This window comes from Poecile atricapillus, chromosome 2 (genome assembly GCF_030490865.1).
Source record: "Poecile atricapillus isolate bPoeAtr1 chromosome 2, bPoeAtr1.hap1, whole genome shotgun sequence".
Classification (NCBI taxonomy): Eukaryota; Metazoa; Chordata; class Aves; order Passeriformes; family Paridae; genus Poecile; species Poecile atricapillus.
The window spans coordinates 48,692,029-48,710,980 of NC_081250.1; the positions used below are offsets into that span (position 1 = coordinate 48,692,029).

The following is an 18,952-nucleotide window of genomic DNA, read 5'->3' on the forward strand; positions in this document are numbered from 1 at the left end:
AGGGAAAAGGGGAATGGCTGCTCAATCAGTGCAAACCATTCAAATGAACCAGATGTCATTTAGTTTCTTAACTTTCCAGAGGGACCAGTAGGAAGTGTAAGCACAGGCCACCTCTCACATGTGCTTGGTGTAACTCATGGAAGCTAGGTATAAAGGTGGGGAAATAAGTCTGGGTAACTTACGGACTTGGTAAAAATCAAGCCACTGCCTTCCCTCTCCCCAGAACCCATTAAACATTAATCCATCTGGCTACAGCTTGTTATAGAAGACATGGTGAGATCCTTGGCAGGAGTCTCCACAGATGAGTAATTTTTAACTGGATCAGGCAAAGCCCTCAACTTCATTACAGGAAACAGTACTGCACTGGCAAAAAAGAGAAGAAATGAACAACGTTCTTATAATTTTTTTTTAATTAATTTTCTTCACAGGAAGAAGTCTAATTCCTTTGCTCTTTGTGACATTGCCCTCACTGCAGACTGTAATAAATAGTTCATTTGAAGCATTCCAAACTCGGAATGAAAATCAGGAGTTCTTAGACCATGTGAATAGGAAGCAAAGAAACCGATTTGACTTAGAAGCATATTCATCAGAAGGCTTCCGGCCACACACTATCCAAATGAAGTTATAAGAGCACTGTGTGATGCAAAACCTTAATTCAATTAAGCATTCTTCAAGAAAATAAGTCTTTTCTTACAGCTCCTAAATACCTGATAAGACGACATGGCTGGATACTGCACCATCATGCCTTGCACCTGATTTCCCTGTTGATTATTCATCAGGTTCTGGCTTTGGGGCGGCTGCTGCATTCCCATGATACCCTGGAACCCCTGCTGCTGGTTCGGCAGGACAGGCTGGTAACCTGGAAGAAGAAAGACGTCTTCAAATACCCTGCTGCTTGTAGGGGCAAAATTACAGCAGTTCTAAGGTAGAGCAAATTATCCCATCATTTATACCCACATTAGTCAAAAAGTTACTCATTCCTGCAGAAATGTTACTGGAAATGAAAACTGAAGTGTAATAAACAAGTGCCATGAACTGGCAGCCCTGGCAGGCTGACCTGAGTGGGAAACATGCTTTTGTTATGCTTTTTGACACTGTGCCAGAGACCACCTGGAGGAATGTCTGCAGCACAAGGCTGTAAAGCCCTAAACAGACGCAGGGTGCTACTGTCTTTGGCTATTTCCTCAGAGGCAAAACTCCCAACAACTTCAAGGACACCAGTATTTGGCCTTCACAGTCTAACCTCACCATTTCTTTTAGGTTGCATTTCTAACCTTTCCCTCTTACCTTCCTTGTCATGCAGCTCCCTAGCAGGATATAAACAGAGAAGCATTTATTTAATCAAGAAGAACATCTCTATACACACTGGCTCTCACTTGCCAAGTTTTTTATGTAATTAGAGCATATTAAGGGTCATAATACACTGGACTATTTTCATGTGTGTCAAAGAAGGAAAATCATAACTTAGGGAGTATCCTCCCCATTGCCTGGTAGGAACACTGCTAACACATCAGTGTCTGCACAAGGGTGAGAAGCTGATGCTTCTGTTTTAATCTGTGACTAACTCTGTGTTCAAAGTCACCACAATACTGCAGGTTTTCTGCTGGGATGGCTCCTCTAGGACAAATGGGGAAATGGGCAAAGACTGGATGATCTAGAGAGCCAAGCCACTAATGAGGCAGCAGTGTGGATGGGAAGGCAAGCACAAATAAAAAATTGCTCATCAGCAATGCAATTTTGCCTGGGAATGAGCCTGGACAGATGGAACTGGGCTGGTTGAGTGATGCTGATATTTAGCAATTAAGAACTTCACAGAAAAAGCAGGAAAGGAAAGGAAGTTGAAGAAAGATCCTGCCCTTGAAAAATGTGACCAGGCATAGGTATTATAAATCTATGAATAATTTCTCCTTAACACATTCTGTGTTCTTTAGCACTCATATTTTTAACATGCAGTTATGCAGTGCACTATTAACTCTGTAGTGATGTTCTTACAATAAGCATATTTTAGACAAAGAAGAACTACCAGAAGAAGAACTCTGTGTCATCTTTCTATGAAAAAATTGCCTCACGTCTGCTCAATTTATATTCATGAATACAGTACCTGGTTCAATATACTTCACAAAGTGAAAGCCATCATCTGGATATTTCTTCATCATGTAAGAGAAATAAAGTAACAAATGTCTCTGTTTCTGCTGGTCTATTGTCAATTGATAGCTTTCCTTCTACATCTGTTCTTATGCCAGGGAAATGTTGAGATTTCTGGTCAAGTATTTGGCATTAAAGATGCCATCCCAGAGATTAATGTTTCCAGTCAACTGAGCAAAATAAAAAAATAATTCCATGAGTGATTAACTTGGCTGGGATATAGCATTAAACATCTCCCAAACTCACCAGATTATTATACATTCAGATTTGCTCTTTTCCTATGCCCAAACACTGTGTCAGCATATTTTTTAGTCATAAAAATTACCAACATCAGAATTGCTGTAACTGAGTTTACAGAAGGCTTATACAGCAATAATAAAATTGCAAGGCCTCTTCTGCTCCAGTACACCAATTATAGGGGGGAGGGGAAAAAGGATAGAAATAAAAAAATTAGCATTACTCTTCAGGTATTTGCAGGACTAGAAGTTTAAGTAGAGAGGTGTCAACTGACAGCAGAAGCAGCAACACAAAATTCATCTCCTGTCACCTCTGGTTGTTAAAGTTAACTTCCAGATGCATAAAGAGCCATAGATGGATAGTGATCTAGGGATCAAGTGACACTTTTGGGGAATGTAATCCAACACTGGATTTGGGCTCAGAGAACTGGATGGTAATGCACGGGCCCAGGGTGGCAGACTGGTACCCTGCAGAGACAGACAGACAGACACCACTGGGGTCAAGTAGAAAGCAGCCCTTCTGTTATCTCTAGTAAATGTGATTGCACTAACATTACTTTTACGAGACTACTGCTAGTGCCCTGCTGTGTGTTTGAATACACATACTGAACACTTCACCTCAGCTTTGTGTTTCCATATTCTCCAAATATGACAGATTTATGACCCAGTGCAGACATGACTATCAAACTGAAACAAAAAGTCATGGAAAAGTTGATATGGCTACCCTTACGATGAATGTATAGGCATGATGTCCTGGGGGTATTACATAAACATAATCAAAGAACGGGTTTGGATGGAAGGGACCTTAAAGACTATCTAGTTCCAATGACATACACAAACATTAACACTCATCCCCGAAAATCTCCTCTATACTAGCAAGCACTGCTTAGTACATGACATATCCACTTCAGGTTTTAGGTGCAGAAATACGAAAAGGAGATGGGCTAAAGACCTGATGTCTACTGGGCCACACATTATAATTTTAACAATCTTATTCCAGCAGGCTTCAAAGGACTTTAGCAATTTCTCCTGACCATGGGACATATGGACCCCTCACCCCTGTCCCAACCTGCAGACTACATCAATTACATCCCTGAAAGTGAGAATAAGACCTTTTCCCTACTCCATGTGTAAGCCTTTTGCAATGCTCTGACCACACAGAAAAGCCTCAATACACATACATGCACTCTAACATACTTCCAGTTTGACTAGATGGGAGAAAATAGGTTATATCCTGAATCCTCTTAGACTTTAAGGGAAAATAAGGAGGAAATCTTCTTCCTGTGAGAAGAAGGTACTCTTGAATATTTAATGCCCTGACTTGTAAGTAGAAATGGGGATGTTTAAGAAGTTTACTGGCCTGTGTGTATCTTTGCAAAGATGCTGGCTGTCATCTCTTCCTTACTTAATATTCATGGACTTTTTTTTTTTCTATGATCAGTACCCTTTGGAATTTAATTGAAGCTATGGATATCAGACTGTGCTGTAGAACCCAGTACAGCATTTTAGTCAAAATCCAGCATCTTCTTCAAGGTTCTGCATCTCTATAAAGCCACTTCATTTTACCCGATAGCAAAGTCTGACCCTTAATTATCTTAAATACATGAAGAAAGATGCAGGTTTGTCCATTCTATTGAACATAAAAACATGACAAGATACAAAACTATATTCCAAAATTACAGAGGAGGTACAGAATATTAAAAAGTGAATTAATTTTTTTATCTACAACAAGCTTTATAATCGAGAAAAAAAAATACTGTGACAAAGCAATAAAGCTAATATCTGTTTTGTTAAATGGCTCCTGTTTCAGCACAAATGAAAGTAGAACAACTGGCACTCTATGTGGCAATCCATTTGGACAAGAAGCTGATAATATCAGAAACCAGCTGATCTGAATTTCCTATCACTGCAGCCCAAATTCTCCAGGTAGTATTTGAAACAGGTCTTCCAGTGTTTACTGGATGTTGATATCTCCGTACGTTTCTGCACTCTGGCCAGGAAAAGGAATGGAGGTGGGACAATTGTGACTAATAGCAACCTTTTAACACTGTTTGTGAAACTATATCCTCTTTTTTTTTTTTTTTAATTTTTCCTCAGACACAAACTGTCAGAGAGTGCTATTCCACCAAAATTACTTAATTTGTACACACACAGCACAGTCTTAAACCATGCCACGCTTTTTATGTGCTATTTACTTTCCAGTGACATGGAAATAATACTGTATTCTCAAAAGTCTTGAACACTGACTACAGTGCCTGAGAAACCAGGCTTTACTGGGCAGAGGTGTATGTTTTGGAGCTACACAGGTGTAAGAAAAGTGAGAACAGGAAGTGGCAACATGCTTACACAGCAATAGTTTTTTTTGCACTTGCTCTTTTGCTCATTAGCTTTCATACTACATGAAGAGTAATCCTTAAAAGCCTCTTTACTGTCCCCTGAGAACATACATACGTGGTTTATTTTCTAATGGCAGTACACATCAGATGAACCATCCTATTACTGCAAGCTCCAGGGCCTCTTTACTGCAATTATATCATCCTGCTCTGTGTTATCTCTGCCACAAAGGAGGATTTTTTAAATCAGGGCAAACATGAGAGACACTGTTAAACAACCAGAGGAACAAATTGTGCACAGAATTTCAATGAATGCCTCAGAGGAAAGATGAGCCTTGGATTCCAGCTGAAATGGAAGAGGCCGTCATATCATCAAGGTAATTCTCTGAATTTTTACAGCCTGCCTCACCATGTTAAAAGTCATCTAACTTAAACATCCCAGGGGAGAAAGACTTCCTGAAAGACCCACAAATGTTTCAGTTTCCTAATGAGGCAATGCAGCTCAAAAGACAAAATGCAGCAGTTTTACACCTCTGCCGGTAGCGTCACCCAGAGCTGCAATTAAAGCATGTTTGGTGCTCCTGGCCTCAGCACACATCCTTCATGAATGGCACATTCATGTTGGGAGGGACGGTTTCATTGCTCATTTCAGATTTGAAGCATGGGTTACCATTGCTCAGAACATGTGTATCAGCACTGTGGGTAAAGAGTGTCTGACGAACGCAGGCCAGAGTCCCTCAACGGCAAATCTTACTGTGCTCTTCCCACTTGAACAGATTCCTTGCATTCATGCCCATCCAGTGCAAACACATACACTCACAGTGCTTTTGATGTAACATGATTTGAGAGCTCACCTGCTCCCTTTCTGCTTTACTCAGTGTTGTGCCACCTAAAATTCAGGTACCTCAGCAACACACAGCAGTGGCTTAGGCAAGCTAAGTCCAAAAGAAAGTCAAAAGTTACCACAAGCAGAGGTAACTGGGCTGAGTGGAATGCTGAACAGAATCTGGTTGTGCTCCTGCCTGCTCTGCAACTAGTGCAGTGCCTTTCTGGTATGCTATGCCACCCTCCCTTTCCTTTCCCCTCTCTCCCCCAGTTCAGACCAGCTTGGCCCCTGCAGCAACTGTCAGGAGCACTGAGAAGAGATTGAATTTGAGCTCACATGGAAGAGCCAAGGGGAACAAGCACCAACTCTTGGTGTGGACCCTGTGAAGCTCTTGAAAATATTTTTGAAGCAAATTTTACACACAGAAGTGGCTTATATTTGCAGAAGACTCCCCAAAACTGCTAATAGCTGAGAAGCAAGCTATAAACATGATCTAGAGTCAGGAAGCACACCGTTTTCTGAAAGGGTTAATGAGCTCACTCTGCTCAACTTATTCAAAAGATGAAGAAGTATCTGTAAACAGACAGCTGTGCTGGTTTTGGCCAGGGTAGAATTGATTCCTTTCTAGTAGCTAGAATGGGATTAAGTTTTGGATTTGTGCTGAAAATAGTGTTGATAATTCAGGGATGTTTTAGTTACTGGTGAGCAGTGCTTACTCAGACTTTCTGCTCCTCACACCACCCCATCAGTGAGGAGGCCAGGAGCGACAGAGAATTTGGGAGGAGACAAATGTGAACAAAGGAATATCCCACAGCATATGACAACATGCTCAGTGTATAAAGCTGAGGCAAGGAGGGAGTGGGGAATGCTCAGAGTGAGTGTTTTTCTTCCCAACTAACTCTTAGGTGCGAAGGAGCCCTGCTTTCCTGGGGATGGCTGAACACCTGACTGCCCATGGGAAGTGGTGAATGGATTCCTTGTTTGGCTTTTCTTGCACACATGGCTTTTGGTTTCCTTGTTAAACTGTCTTTATCCCAACCCATGAGTTTGCTCATTTTTAATTTTCTGATTCTCTTCGCTGTGCAGCTGGGGAGAGTGAGTAAGCAGCTGCATGGGGCTGAGTTGTTGGCTGAGGTTAAACCATAACAATAGTTCTTGAACAGACCAGAAAATGGTATAATAAAATTACATGTGTGGAAGACAAACCTAGAACTTTTCAGATTAGAAATAAAATTCGAAATTTCAACAGACACTATAATTAACTGGGAGGCAATTTACTGAGAGTGGAAGGACATTTGTATTACTTAAAACCTCTAAAATGAGGATGGACATCTTGCTAGAAGATATTCATCAGTTTAATAAGTAGTTCAGGTAATAAAAATTATTAGAATGTGCTCATTGTCCAGTATTAGTCAGACCATTAAATTACATATTCCAGATTTGAAATACTTAGGAAAATATTAGCCAGTTAGCTTTTAACACTTTTCCTGTCTCCCAAGGAAAAGGACTAATCTTTTGCATATGAGACAGGATCCTGTCCCCAGTCCCTCCTTCCTTTAATCACATGCTGGCAATGCCACCCAGCTCATTCCACAAGCAGAGTTCATTTGTGTACAGTGGATATTCTAAAGGGTATTTCTGGCCTATTTTAGTTTACTTTGCCGTGGCTGGAGTAGTGCTCAGTAGACTTTGTACACTGAAGAATTTGGTTGGTATCTATTCCCACAGTTTTACTAGGCTATGTTCTCCTTTACCTTTTGAAATAAGCTATGGGCAAAGTATTAAAGCACATGGATGTAGCTTTTACTTTATAGTAATAAAAATTTACAATGCCCAATATTAAGTTATAATCAGAGAAGAAAAAATGTCATTGTAGAACTACAATTCACTCATAGACACGCGAGTACATTTGGTAAAGTTTTTGACAACTTTCTTTTTTTACCAAAAGCTCCATCCCAAAGTACTTGCAAAACTGTAAGGAGGAAAAAAATGAAGCAAGCTGTTCAGTAAGATCTAACACTATCTTAGAATCACAGAATTGAATCATAGAATTGCTTAGGGTGGCAAAGACCTCTAAAATCATCAAGTCCACCCACTGCTCTAACACTGCCACATCCACCCCTAAACCACACCCTTAAGCATCCCAAAGAACCTTTTGATTCTCAAACAGACCCTAAAGGTTATCTGTAAAACAGGAGCAAAGCCAGCCTAATTGGGGAACTTTGCATAGGACAGTTGGCCAAACTGTGGGAGCCACATAATGAGATGCATTCCCAGCACAAGTGAGAGCAGGAATTTGAGCCAAGTTCCACTCCAAGGCACTGTGTTCTTGCTGGCTTCTCACATCCAGGCATGATGTGTTAGAATTGGGTACCCAATGGCCTAAGGAAAAGGGTTGGGATTTGGTTTGTTTTTTGGTTTTTTTTGTTATGCAGGTGACCATTATCTGGCAAGTTTCACTGCAAATGATGGACTAAACTCTCATGGAATGTAAAATTATTCTATATATTTAAGCTAATTTTGATTTTAGCCTCAACCCAAAGTGTCTGCAGTTTGGAAGGCTTCCATAGAAGACACATCAATTAATGTCTCCCTCCTGGTGTTATTTTCTGTGAGTCTGAAGATTTAAACTGCATCTTGTGCAGCTGGAATTCAAAACACTTTGTAAACAATTTTGTAGTTTATACTTGGATCTAAAATCCAAAGCACACTGCAAAGTAAATCTGCTGCAGTTGATCTACCCATTTCTACTGTGCCTGCTTTCTCCCTGCAATACACATAAAAATGTTTTGACCTACTGACATTTGAGCTTTATATTCTACTTGAAGACATCACAGATAATTTATGGGTGTGAACTTGACACCGTGTGAGCTAGAAGGACAAGTACATAATAGCTGAATGCTAAAATTCCATCCCTTTCTCCTCAAAACACAAGACCACACAATTATTTTATTAAGTTTTCACACACATACAAAGGGGGAAAAAACCAAACAAGAATACCTATGTGTGAAATAAAGTCTTAAGAAGCAACAGAAAATGTACGTAGGTATGAGGTAGCATGTAAACCAGCAAATGTCAAAAACCACAGCAGCACACAGATTCATTTCACCCATGGCACTCAGCAAGAACAGACCCTCCAAAAACAAGAGAAGCCTTTTAACACAAGTGACTCACAGTTTGGCTTCTTTCATTTCAGGTAAAAGCACATCCCACTCCAGCAGTACAGCTTGCAGGGGAAACCATGGGTTATTATGTTAGATTTGTTTTCAAAACTTTAAACTAATGGCATCGATTCTTTCAAGTTGTGTGAGATCAAAACAATTTTTAGCTAATGGAACTCCAGTTACATTCACTGGAAACAATGCAGCAAATGTATTCCTAAAGTGATTACAATGACAGTGACTCAAATAATTCTCTGCAGAGCTGAGGTTATTGAACTGCAGGATGTTGAACTTTGAATCTTGAAACATAATTGCTGCCAGAATCATAGCTCTGAGTTCCTAAATTGGCCATAGCTTTGTAAAAAACACATTCACAAACCTGGTAACAGACCAATAGCCACATTTGATGTCAGACTCACACACAAAGAACTGTATTCAGCTGCATTGAGAAACTCAACAAGATGTATATGTATCAGAGATAGGAGATTGTAAGATTTATTATCACAAGAGAAAGAACAAAAAATCCTGGATAAAAGAAGTTGGATTGTCTTCCCCATTCCTCATTCTCTGTCTGGTTTACGAAGCTACAAATCCCATAAAAGCAATAGTGCAAAAATATCTTCATCTAGCTTTAGAAGAAGAAACAAAACTTGGAAATTTCCTGCAATTTTGGATCATTCCAGAGCAACCTATTTGTTGGATTTAGTAAAAACTTCAGATGAAAATACTCGGCAACACTAGATTTCTTTTTTTCTTTTTTTGTGTATAACAGCTCTGAAATCGCCCATGTGGCGAGTTCCTCTAGAGTGCTAAAACAGAATCGACCCAGGTGAACTGCCCCTCCTTGTACTTTTGCTTTATTCTTCCTCAAAAAGCTCTATCTTGGTTTTACTTGTTAGCTGCCCCAGGGGCTGGAAGAAGCCCAAAGCATCCGAAGCATGGAGAGTTTCATGTTCTACTTAAGACAGTGCTGCCAACTGGGGGCATTTCTCCACTGCTAACAAAATGGAAAAAAAAATAAATAATTTAGGGAAGTAACACAACTTCCCTAGCAAAGCAAACCCTCCTGGTGCAAAAGATGTGCAGGATCAGAGCCTCAAAAATAACTTTTTAACTCTGCTTTTCCTATATAAACTCAAATAAGGTACATTTTTACAAAAGCTAAGATAGACTGCTTTTTGCACAGACTTCCTTGAGAATAGTCACTGCATAAAACAAATGAGTTCACCTGGGAGGTAGAAATCCTCCTGTTGGGGTGATTTAGATTATGGCAATGAGAAATGATGGAAGTAACACCACATATCACAATGTAAGATTTAGCACTTCTTACATGCCGAAGAAATATCCATTACCTTTTACCCATTCTTTTACCTTTTTTCTATGTTGCTAAGTTCCAACCTGGAAATGAGGAATAGCATTATCTTTTAAAAAATATTTATATGCATGCTGGCTGTCCCATGGGTGAAAAAAATGTTTTTGCAAAGAGTGCTGAACATTTATTTAGTGCCTGCTACTTCATCATCCAAGCAACTACCTTTAGGGCAAACATGCAAAATCCTGGGTAAATTGAATTTATGAATCACTTAAAGATGCATATCCACCCCTCAGTTACTTTTCCACACCTGAACAGAGTTGGTTTAAAATTCGGTGACTTCACTAGTGAGTAAAAAGGCCCAGGCAAGTGAGAGGTATGATTAAATACTTTCATTATATACCTAATGAAATCACATACTGTAACATCTTCTGAGACTGAAATTTTAATTAAGGCAGGCTGGCATTTTGGCTTTTTTTGCCCCCCTTATGTTCCAGAGGAACAGCAGGTAAGGTCAAACAAAAAGCTTATGTGATAAAATTGCAAGAGAGTGCTCCTGGGAGACCTGGCATTATTAACAAGAACATGAAGAAGGGCACAGTTGAACAGTTCAAAGATAAATGATTGCACTCAGTTTACTTTTTGCTATCAATTGGAGAACCTGAGAGAGGTGTTATTTGACAAGAAATGTATATAAATAGGCATCAAAAAGAGCTCGAATGGATACAAATACAGGAGACTCGAGACCGGAGGAATGTTTTTCTTCAGCTTAAAATCTGTATCCATTCCTTTACTTCTCTATACAAAGGATTTTCAAATTATAGGGACAGCTTTAAGAAGAACTTGCTACTAGTAAGTGGCTTGATGCTGAAAATAAATGTGTTCTTGCTGAGAACCTAAAACCATGTAATTATATGACACTTTAATCACTTATTTCATTGCTTTCCAATACGCATTTATTTTATGTTTTGAGACCTTTTATCCCTCTTCCTGCTCTTCAAAAACTATGACAAATATTTCTTGCTCTTCTCCTTGAAGATAAATCTAAAGATAAACAGAGGGGCACCTCTTACAGACATGGTATATAACTCAAAGCTACTGTAAGATTCTGAAAAGAAAATTCTATTTTTAAGACAAATCCTTTTATCTCACTTCAGTAAAAAAAATAATAAAAAAATAATAAAAAAATAGAGGGAACAGCCAGCTGCAATCCAAAATAATTGCAACACAATAATGCAGGGCTCCATTACAGCAGACTAATTCCGGTAAAGCAGCTGATCCAGGATCTTGGCACTTGCCCAGGCCCTGGAGCCTGACTTAAATGCATTAACCCAAAGCATGTGCAGCTGTTTTTGTAATCTGAGGCTTCTCCATTTTATTGGGGACCAAGAAAGATTAAAAAGAAAAAAACAAAAGTCACCAAGCCAGCAAATGACACAGGTGAAATAAAGAGAGAGGAGGAAATTATTTTATGCTTTTGAAGTAAGTTAATCCATGGAGCCACATGAACAGGCTCAACAGCTTTGGAGAAATGAGCTTTGGACAGCATTTCCCTTTTGGCCAGTGCCATGAGCAAGGGTTTACACCGGAGTGTTGCAGATGCCCAAAGCCAGCTGAGGTGCCTGCAGGGAGGGTACTGCAGGACCTGGGAGGATACTACATTATTCTGAGAGGGGTGAAGCGCCTCTCATCCCTAAACCACTGGAGGCACGCATTGCAAGCTGGTACACAGTCCTCACAACAACAGGGAAGTCCAAAATAGTGCTAAGAAACATAAAGGAATAATCCTTCTCTCAGCCCGTGCCCACCAATCCCAAAACCTTAAGGAGAGTCAACCAAGACCCATAGCCAGGCAAACAGACAATTTTGGAGAAATTTAATGCTTTTAAGAGAGATTTACTGCTTAAAGACCAAAACAGATGCAAATCTGGTAGGAGCCCTTACTGGAGCCATGGACAGTTATATTGATGAGGTCTGCTGCAATTCCTCTTTAGGAGGTTTTTGAATGGCTAATGGACAACTAAAACACCAATGCCAGAACCCATTGGTGTCAACAGAAAGACTCCTTTGGCCTACAACATGCTCATTGATGAAGAGCAGCTGCAAATGTACCTGTGTCTATGTTTCACTGTGTTACATAAAACAGTTCACGGCCATAGAATAACTGTTATATACAATATCTATACATTTTGTTAGTAAATCCCTAAGGAACTGTGCAATGGGACAGCTAACCACCAAAACAAAATTCAGTATGATTCAAAAAAAGCACAAATACAAAACTAGCAGGATCAAATTTTCCATGCCAGCTGCCACCCACAGATTCACTGAATTTCAGCAGATTCATTTCTTCTGGTTTGATTTTCTGGATTGACCCCTAATAAATAATGGCAGGTCTGAGTAAAAAAACTGTTAAGCCCTGTCTATTGATCTATTTATAACTTTGCTCTTGATATCAGCTTGTTATCTTGGCATCAGCTCTTGATACTGATGAAATACCTACAAGCACAAGCTCAAGAGTAAAACTCCATGCCAGATACTGCACAAACTTCAAGGAATAGCTGCAGTCCCTACAGTGAAGATGATCCGTTCCTGAAGAGAAAAGACAACTGCAGGTAGAAAAATAAGCGCCCAAGGGAAATAATTTGCCCAGAGAAAAGGAGGAGAACCACACAATACTTTTCTGGAAAGTACACCAAAATATGTGTGCTGAACGCTTGACCCCTAATCTGAACAGGGACTGCTCAGGCAGGCTGCTGCTCACCAGCACAGCTTTGGAGATGGATGCTCCCTGGGTTCTTGCTGCTTCTGCCAGGCTATTGTTTTTCACACAACTCCAGGTACAGGTTCCTGCCCTGCCCACATCCTCTCTGCTGGAAGAAGACTGCAGCATTCTGGTGATACAGTTCACTGCACCGTGCTCCATTTTACTGTGGGCAGACTGGGGTAAACAACTGCTAGCACCGTATCACTAGCAAACCCTGCTTTTTCACCTTCACAAGCTGGGCTTTGTTTTGTGTCTCAGCCTCAGGAAGAGTTTTCATAAGCACAACATCAACTGTAAATACTGCCTGCAACAAAGACACAGCCACTGCCTGATGGCACTCTTCCTCCCCACGGCTTCTGCGTACACCTACAGGTACCAAATCACAGAGCAAAAAGCCTTGAGTTTGTTTGTTTACCTACAACATAAGGACACAGCAAGTTGCGAGCCCCCAGCTCGATGCAAACAGGCGCAGGGACGATACTGAAGTCAACAGGACTTTGATGGAGCATATGTCTGCCCATATGGGTCCAACTGCAAAAAATCTCATCTTTTCCAAGTGCACCCATGCAGAATGCAATCCAAAGACTACTGGGGTTAGCAATCAACCTTAACCAGCTCGGTACCATATCAGAAGCACTCGCCTGCAACACAGTGATTACTCCCGCCCCTATACAGCAAAGCCTTTGAGAATTTGCTTAACTTTTAAGCATATAAGGTAATTTTTTGATTTCAGAGCAATGATTTTCAGGCTTGAATACACTCCTGGACCAGGGAACTCAACCCCTTGAAGGAGAGGATTTCTAGTGGGAAAGATATGAGCACATTTATTCACACTGTATTCTTATTATTGCTTTAAAAGGTTTCTGAGAAACTTGGCCAGGCAGGTAGCAATCAAATTAAGGAAAGAGAGGTCCCATTCCAATAAAATTCAGTTCTACAATATATAAAACAAATTAATTTCTCAAATTCTTTTGTACAACCACTGCTTAACCCGCAAGAGAAGAAAATGGGGCAAGGTGGGACTGAGCCTGCATTTATGCATGGTCCTTGCACTTGTATGTGCCCAAATGAAAGAGCCATTACACCAAGAAGTAGCTATGTACCAAGAGATGTTGGCAAACAATAAACCAAATGGCAATCAGGAATGAGTCTATGTTACTTCACTTCTGTGGCACAGATACAGGGAGCTCCTACTCATGTTTGCCTTGCAATTAATTACCAGCCCTCCTGATTTACTGGAAACACTAGTTTACATTTCCTGTCTTTCTTGATCAGAAGTGGCTTAATGAAATTGGGTTAAGCCTTTGCTAAAGCAAATGGTATCATTGAGACCCTTCTTTCCCTTCAGCCCTTGAAGTACGAGGTAAAAGACCTATAAAGTGCCTATAAGTAGTTTCAATCAGTCTCTGTTCTGGGCATCCACTCCATATCACTGCAGAAATGTTAACACTAATTGCAATTCTGACATAGGTACAAAAGCAATACATTCAATTACTGCACTACAACTGGGATGTATCTGCTAGCTAAAGCTTTTTCTTGGGAGGAGGTGAAGGGTGGAATCTACAGGTGTGATCATCCCCAGTGCTCAGTTAGCTTCCCCTGTGGCCAAACTGTGCATCTTACAAAGAAGGGAATAAATGAGTAAAAGAAATAATGTCTGGAAAAGTCAAAACCATTCCCCTTTGACATTCCAAATAGAAAACTACCAATTCCCAAAACTTTTTTTTTTTTTTTATTTAGTATCTATAGGCCATTTTGGTTTATATTTTAGTTTGCTTTGGGTGTAGAGGATGTATGGGGTATGAGCCTCATTTCACAGGTATTTGATATTTTTTTGTTTCAGTTGGCCTGAATGTGCAAAATAACTTGTTCATACAGTTTTACAAACTCTTTTGATGAATCAGGCAGCTAAATTTACAAAGCCTGCCTATCTCCACATCACTGGGAAATGTAATTTCAACTCTTGCAGAATAATTTAGACATCCAAAAAGAAAAGAAAAAAAAAGAAAAAAAGAAAACATCATGGGAGAAAGCTTTCACCTTTGCCTTTTCTAACAAAGGTTTAGTGTCACTTTTGAAAAGAAGAGGATTAACACCTGGACTCACAAATTCCTTGTATAATTCACAAAAGAAATTAATAGAAATGACACTCAGCAGCAAGCTTTCCTGAACAGCTGTGCCAAGAAATCTTGGCTCACAGAGAGCTGAAGAAAGAGAAAAGGAGAGGGAGGATGAAGCTGACTTTAGAAGACATCACTTATTTTCTGCATTGCTTTCCATGTCCCTACCAAGTTGGACAACAGGCTGACAGCAGTCCTTGGGAAAGGGGCAGACATCAGTCCCCTTGCCCCAGTCCTTGCCCCACCCATGCTAGGGACAGTCTTTCTGCAAGCTAGAGAAAGCCTGGAATCAGGTCAACAGACGTCAAAATGTCCAGCCAGAACATGGTTTCATTCAGCTACATGAAAGAAAACCTCCCCTGTACACTCTTGCTCATCCCCAGCCTTCACTGCACAGCATGTTAGCTGGAAAACTCCAGCTATTGCTGGCCCAGTGTTATCACTGCAGAAGAGGATGTTGGGTAACTCAACCAGTGCAACAACCTGAGAAGGCGGATCTGCCAAGCAACAGCATTTTATGCAGACTTGTTCTGCAAAACCCACAGGATCAGTCCTGATCCTCTTATCTCCCCTCAAGGTATCTGCCAACGGGGCAACTGTAAATGACGCAAAATTTACTTTCATTAGCAAAAAAAAAAAAACCAAAGTATAGCACAAATTTAAATGTAGGAAAGTCATCTGAATATTTGTGCTTTGTCCCTGTGGGTCTCTCCAGGATGATGTCTGCCCTCAGAAGTGGCTGGGGCAGACCTGCCACGGCACATTTGCTGTCACACAGCACACTTAATATTTTGCAACTCCAGCAAGGCTGTGTTTATAATCTTCATGGCCAAAAGTATTTGCAAAGTCTGAATTCCTGATGGATGCCAGCTAAGCAATCAGAGCAATGGAAAATGCACAATAAAGACCATAAACATGTGGAGTCTTCAACTCAGCATAAATACTGAAGATCAACCTGGGTGTATTGTCAAGGTAGATTTTAGAACCAGCAGCAGAACTTTTTCCTTACATACATCATAAATTTTGCTCTTTGCTTGCCTGGGACCTAGTAAACTCTGAGTGCATTACTTCTTTCTGTTTATTAGTTTTCTCATCTGTAAAATAACATTTTGAGGGGTGGCAAAAACATTTTGAAATCCAGAAGTGTTGAGCAGTGTTATATATTCAACCAAAAAAAAGATGTCTGGGTTTTGTTTTTTTCTGGCAGTGCCTGCAAGGCATAGGGCCGCATTCCCAGAGCTCTAAGTCTGTCAATACTGGCAGGAAGGTGAGGAAGTGGGCATAGTAAGAGTCAGCTGCCAGAGCAAAATCTTAACTACAGGTCTCTGTGAATCAGAAATTTGTCAGCGAAGTAATGCAAATGGATGTTTTCAAATTAAACTGGAAGGGTTTACAGAGGCTTTACAATGCTTGCTGAAAGGCATCTACTAGTTCCCCAGGCTCAGCTGAGGTGGGAGAGATGTTTTCTGTGGGAGAAACAGGTTTCTTAGTGGTTTGGTGGTTTTTTTTTTTTTACATAGATCAGGAGTATCCTCGATCCTTAGTTTCTCTGATCCTATGAAACAATCTATGTATGTGAGCACAAGTATATATGAATTCCTCTATGTGTAATCACTGAATTTAATGCAGTACCATCCTCCAAGTCATCCTTAGGCTAAAATACTTGTTTCTTGCTTACGTGGTCTGGATGGGATAACTGATTTCACATACCCTTTCTGGGGCTGCTCAAAGTCAAACCACAAAGCAGCTGCCAAAAATGTCTCTTCATGTAAAATTTACAACATGCATTTCTGAAGTGGTAGCTGACGTGCCTAGCCAATCTTCTGAAAATGTTTGTGTAGCTAAAATTTTTGAAAAGAGAAAATCACAGGATCTGCAAACACATCTGCAGAACATTCTTTAGCAACTACTGCTCATTCTGAGCGCAAACCTTGAGAATAAACACCAGCATCTGTAAAAGGACAAACGTAAGTCTTAGACTGCTCTTCATGACGAGGAACTTGATCTACACCTAAAAAATTTCCATTGGAGACACTGCTCAGTTTTAAACAATTAGCATGTCTTCCTCACGTTAAGAAACAGAGGACTTCAATCTTTACATTTTAGCAAATATATCTGCTGCAAATAAATAATTTTCTAATTATAAAACTGACTACTTTATAGACCTTGTTCTCACATTCTGGAATGAGCTATTGCATCAATTATAAAAAAAAAAACCCACACTTTTTTTTCCTCATCACAGGAGAAGCCATGGCAAATTGGTTCATAAATATTCACTGGTATTTTAGGGATGGCTGTAAAAAAGGAGATATTTTACTGACTCTTCTGGAAACAGTACATTTAATGTCAGAGCATCACTGAGAAAGAAGAGCTGAGGAGAGTCTCTTATTGCAGTGAAGTCCTAAACCAGTCACAGGTCACACTCATAAACAGATCTACAACTATGGCAGAAGAAGAAAAATATGATGGATGAGCTTGTGCCTGTGCAGAGTGTTCAGTGATGTTACCAGGGCCCTGCCTGGTGGGGAGGCTGAGCTGGCAGATGGGAGCAGCCCCACTCGGCAGCCTGGGGCAGGCACAGGGCGGGCAGGCAGTGTGGGCACAGCTGGTCCTTGCCCAGGTGAGTGGCTCTGGCTGCTGAGGCACAACTGTCCCACTCCCCAGCCCGTGCCTGAGCCAGGGCACTGCAGCACAGCTCTGAGTACTCATGCTGTTCATGCTCCCAGCTGCTTTCTAGGAGTCAGGGGAAGCACTCCCAGATGAAGGCATTCATTCTGCCTTAGGCATAAATAACTACTCACGACCTCCCTGCTACACTATCCTTGATTTCTCAGGTAGGATGGCTCGCCTGCAAGTGCTTTCTGGATTTCAAAAGGCTTTTTATTTTGAATCCACTCAATTGATTAATTTGGTGGGTATTCTGCATAGACAGCAAATAAAATCTATGAGGCAAGGAGGCTCCTCCTCCCCATCTCCAACTCTACGGCTCATGACCGCCATGTAGCTGCTCTTCCTGCTACACAGCAGAGTAGTAGAGGAAATGAGCTACAAAAACAAAGCTGCCCCAGCTGCATGAACTTCTTAGAAGAATGAAAATTAACAAATAGAAAGCAAACTGCAAGTGTTCTTAGAGCTAATTGCTAATAAAAAGTAGTAATTACAACTATAAAGCATGTAACATAAAAATGTTCTTCTTTACAGAGTTTCCATGTAAAAATATAATAATAATAAAAAAACCCAAGGCTTCTCAAGTTTGTTTGATAAAATAAGTTATGATGCATTACAATTTACACAAATAAAAGAGTTCGGAATAGTACCAAGACTATAAAGCATAACATATTGTTCTGGCAAGTGATAAAACTGCTCACAGTGACAGCTGTGATTTATGGAAGCAATTCAAATACACTTTGAAAGTATATTAGCTTCGCCTCTGCCCACAAAGGGCGCATATTAGCAGGGTAGGCCACACCGAAGATAAATTACATACCAGCAAGAAGTGAAGGCAATTGGCAACATCAGATGCCCAAAGGCCCTGAGATACTGTGATAATGTCATTTTCATGATAACACCTCACATGCAATGGCATCTGAGCACCAAAAGAAACACATCAAAGCTGTATTTTTGTTGGCTCTTTGGCAGATAATGTTACAATGGTGAGGGTGGTTGGGACTTCCAGGCTAAAGCTGACATATAAAGCATTTACAAATTGGCTCTGGAACAGAGTTTGGCACAGAAGGTCACAAATTAGATGCCATCTCTTGGGTGGAAGCCAGCAAATAACTGCCTCCAGGTTGTAGGCACTGAAGCAAGCTGCAGGCTGTGGACCTACAGCACACCTTCTGCATGGCTTCAGCACGCTGGGCAAAGGGACCCAAGGGCTGCTGTGGTTTAGCTCTGCTAACACCCAGAGTGGGATGGGGACATTGCAGTCACCACCTGCAACATCCCTTCCGTGAGGGAATCAAGTTGCTGGGCACACTTTTCCCTGACCACACCAGTTCAATCGCACAGAAAAAGCCATGCTCTTCCCATGGCTCAGAGCAGCACTGGAAAAG

At 40.6% G+C, this 18,952-nt stretch overlaps 1 protein-coding gene across 29 annotated transcripts in view; it reads right to left on the bottom strand.

Moving 5' to 3' along the window:
- The window catches only part of ARPP21 (cAMP regulated phosphoprotein 21), a 290,359-nt gene that overhangs the window by 1,283 nt on the left and 270,124 nt on the right, over positions 1-18,952 (bottom strand). For all 29 annotated transcript variants that reach the window (XM_058830258.1, XM_058830264.1, XM_058830267.1 and 26 more), the window contains one exon: positions 708-859. In XM_058830258.1, the coding sequence (XP_058686241.1) occupies positions 708-859 (152 nt within the window). The remainder of the gene's footprint in view (positions 1-707; positions 860-18,952) is intronic.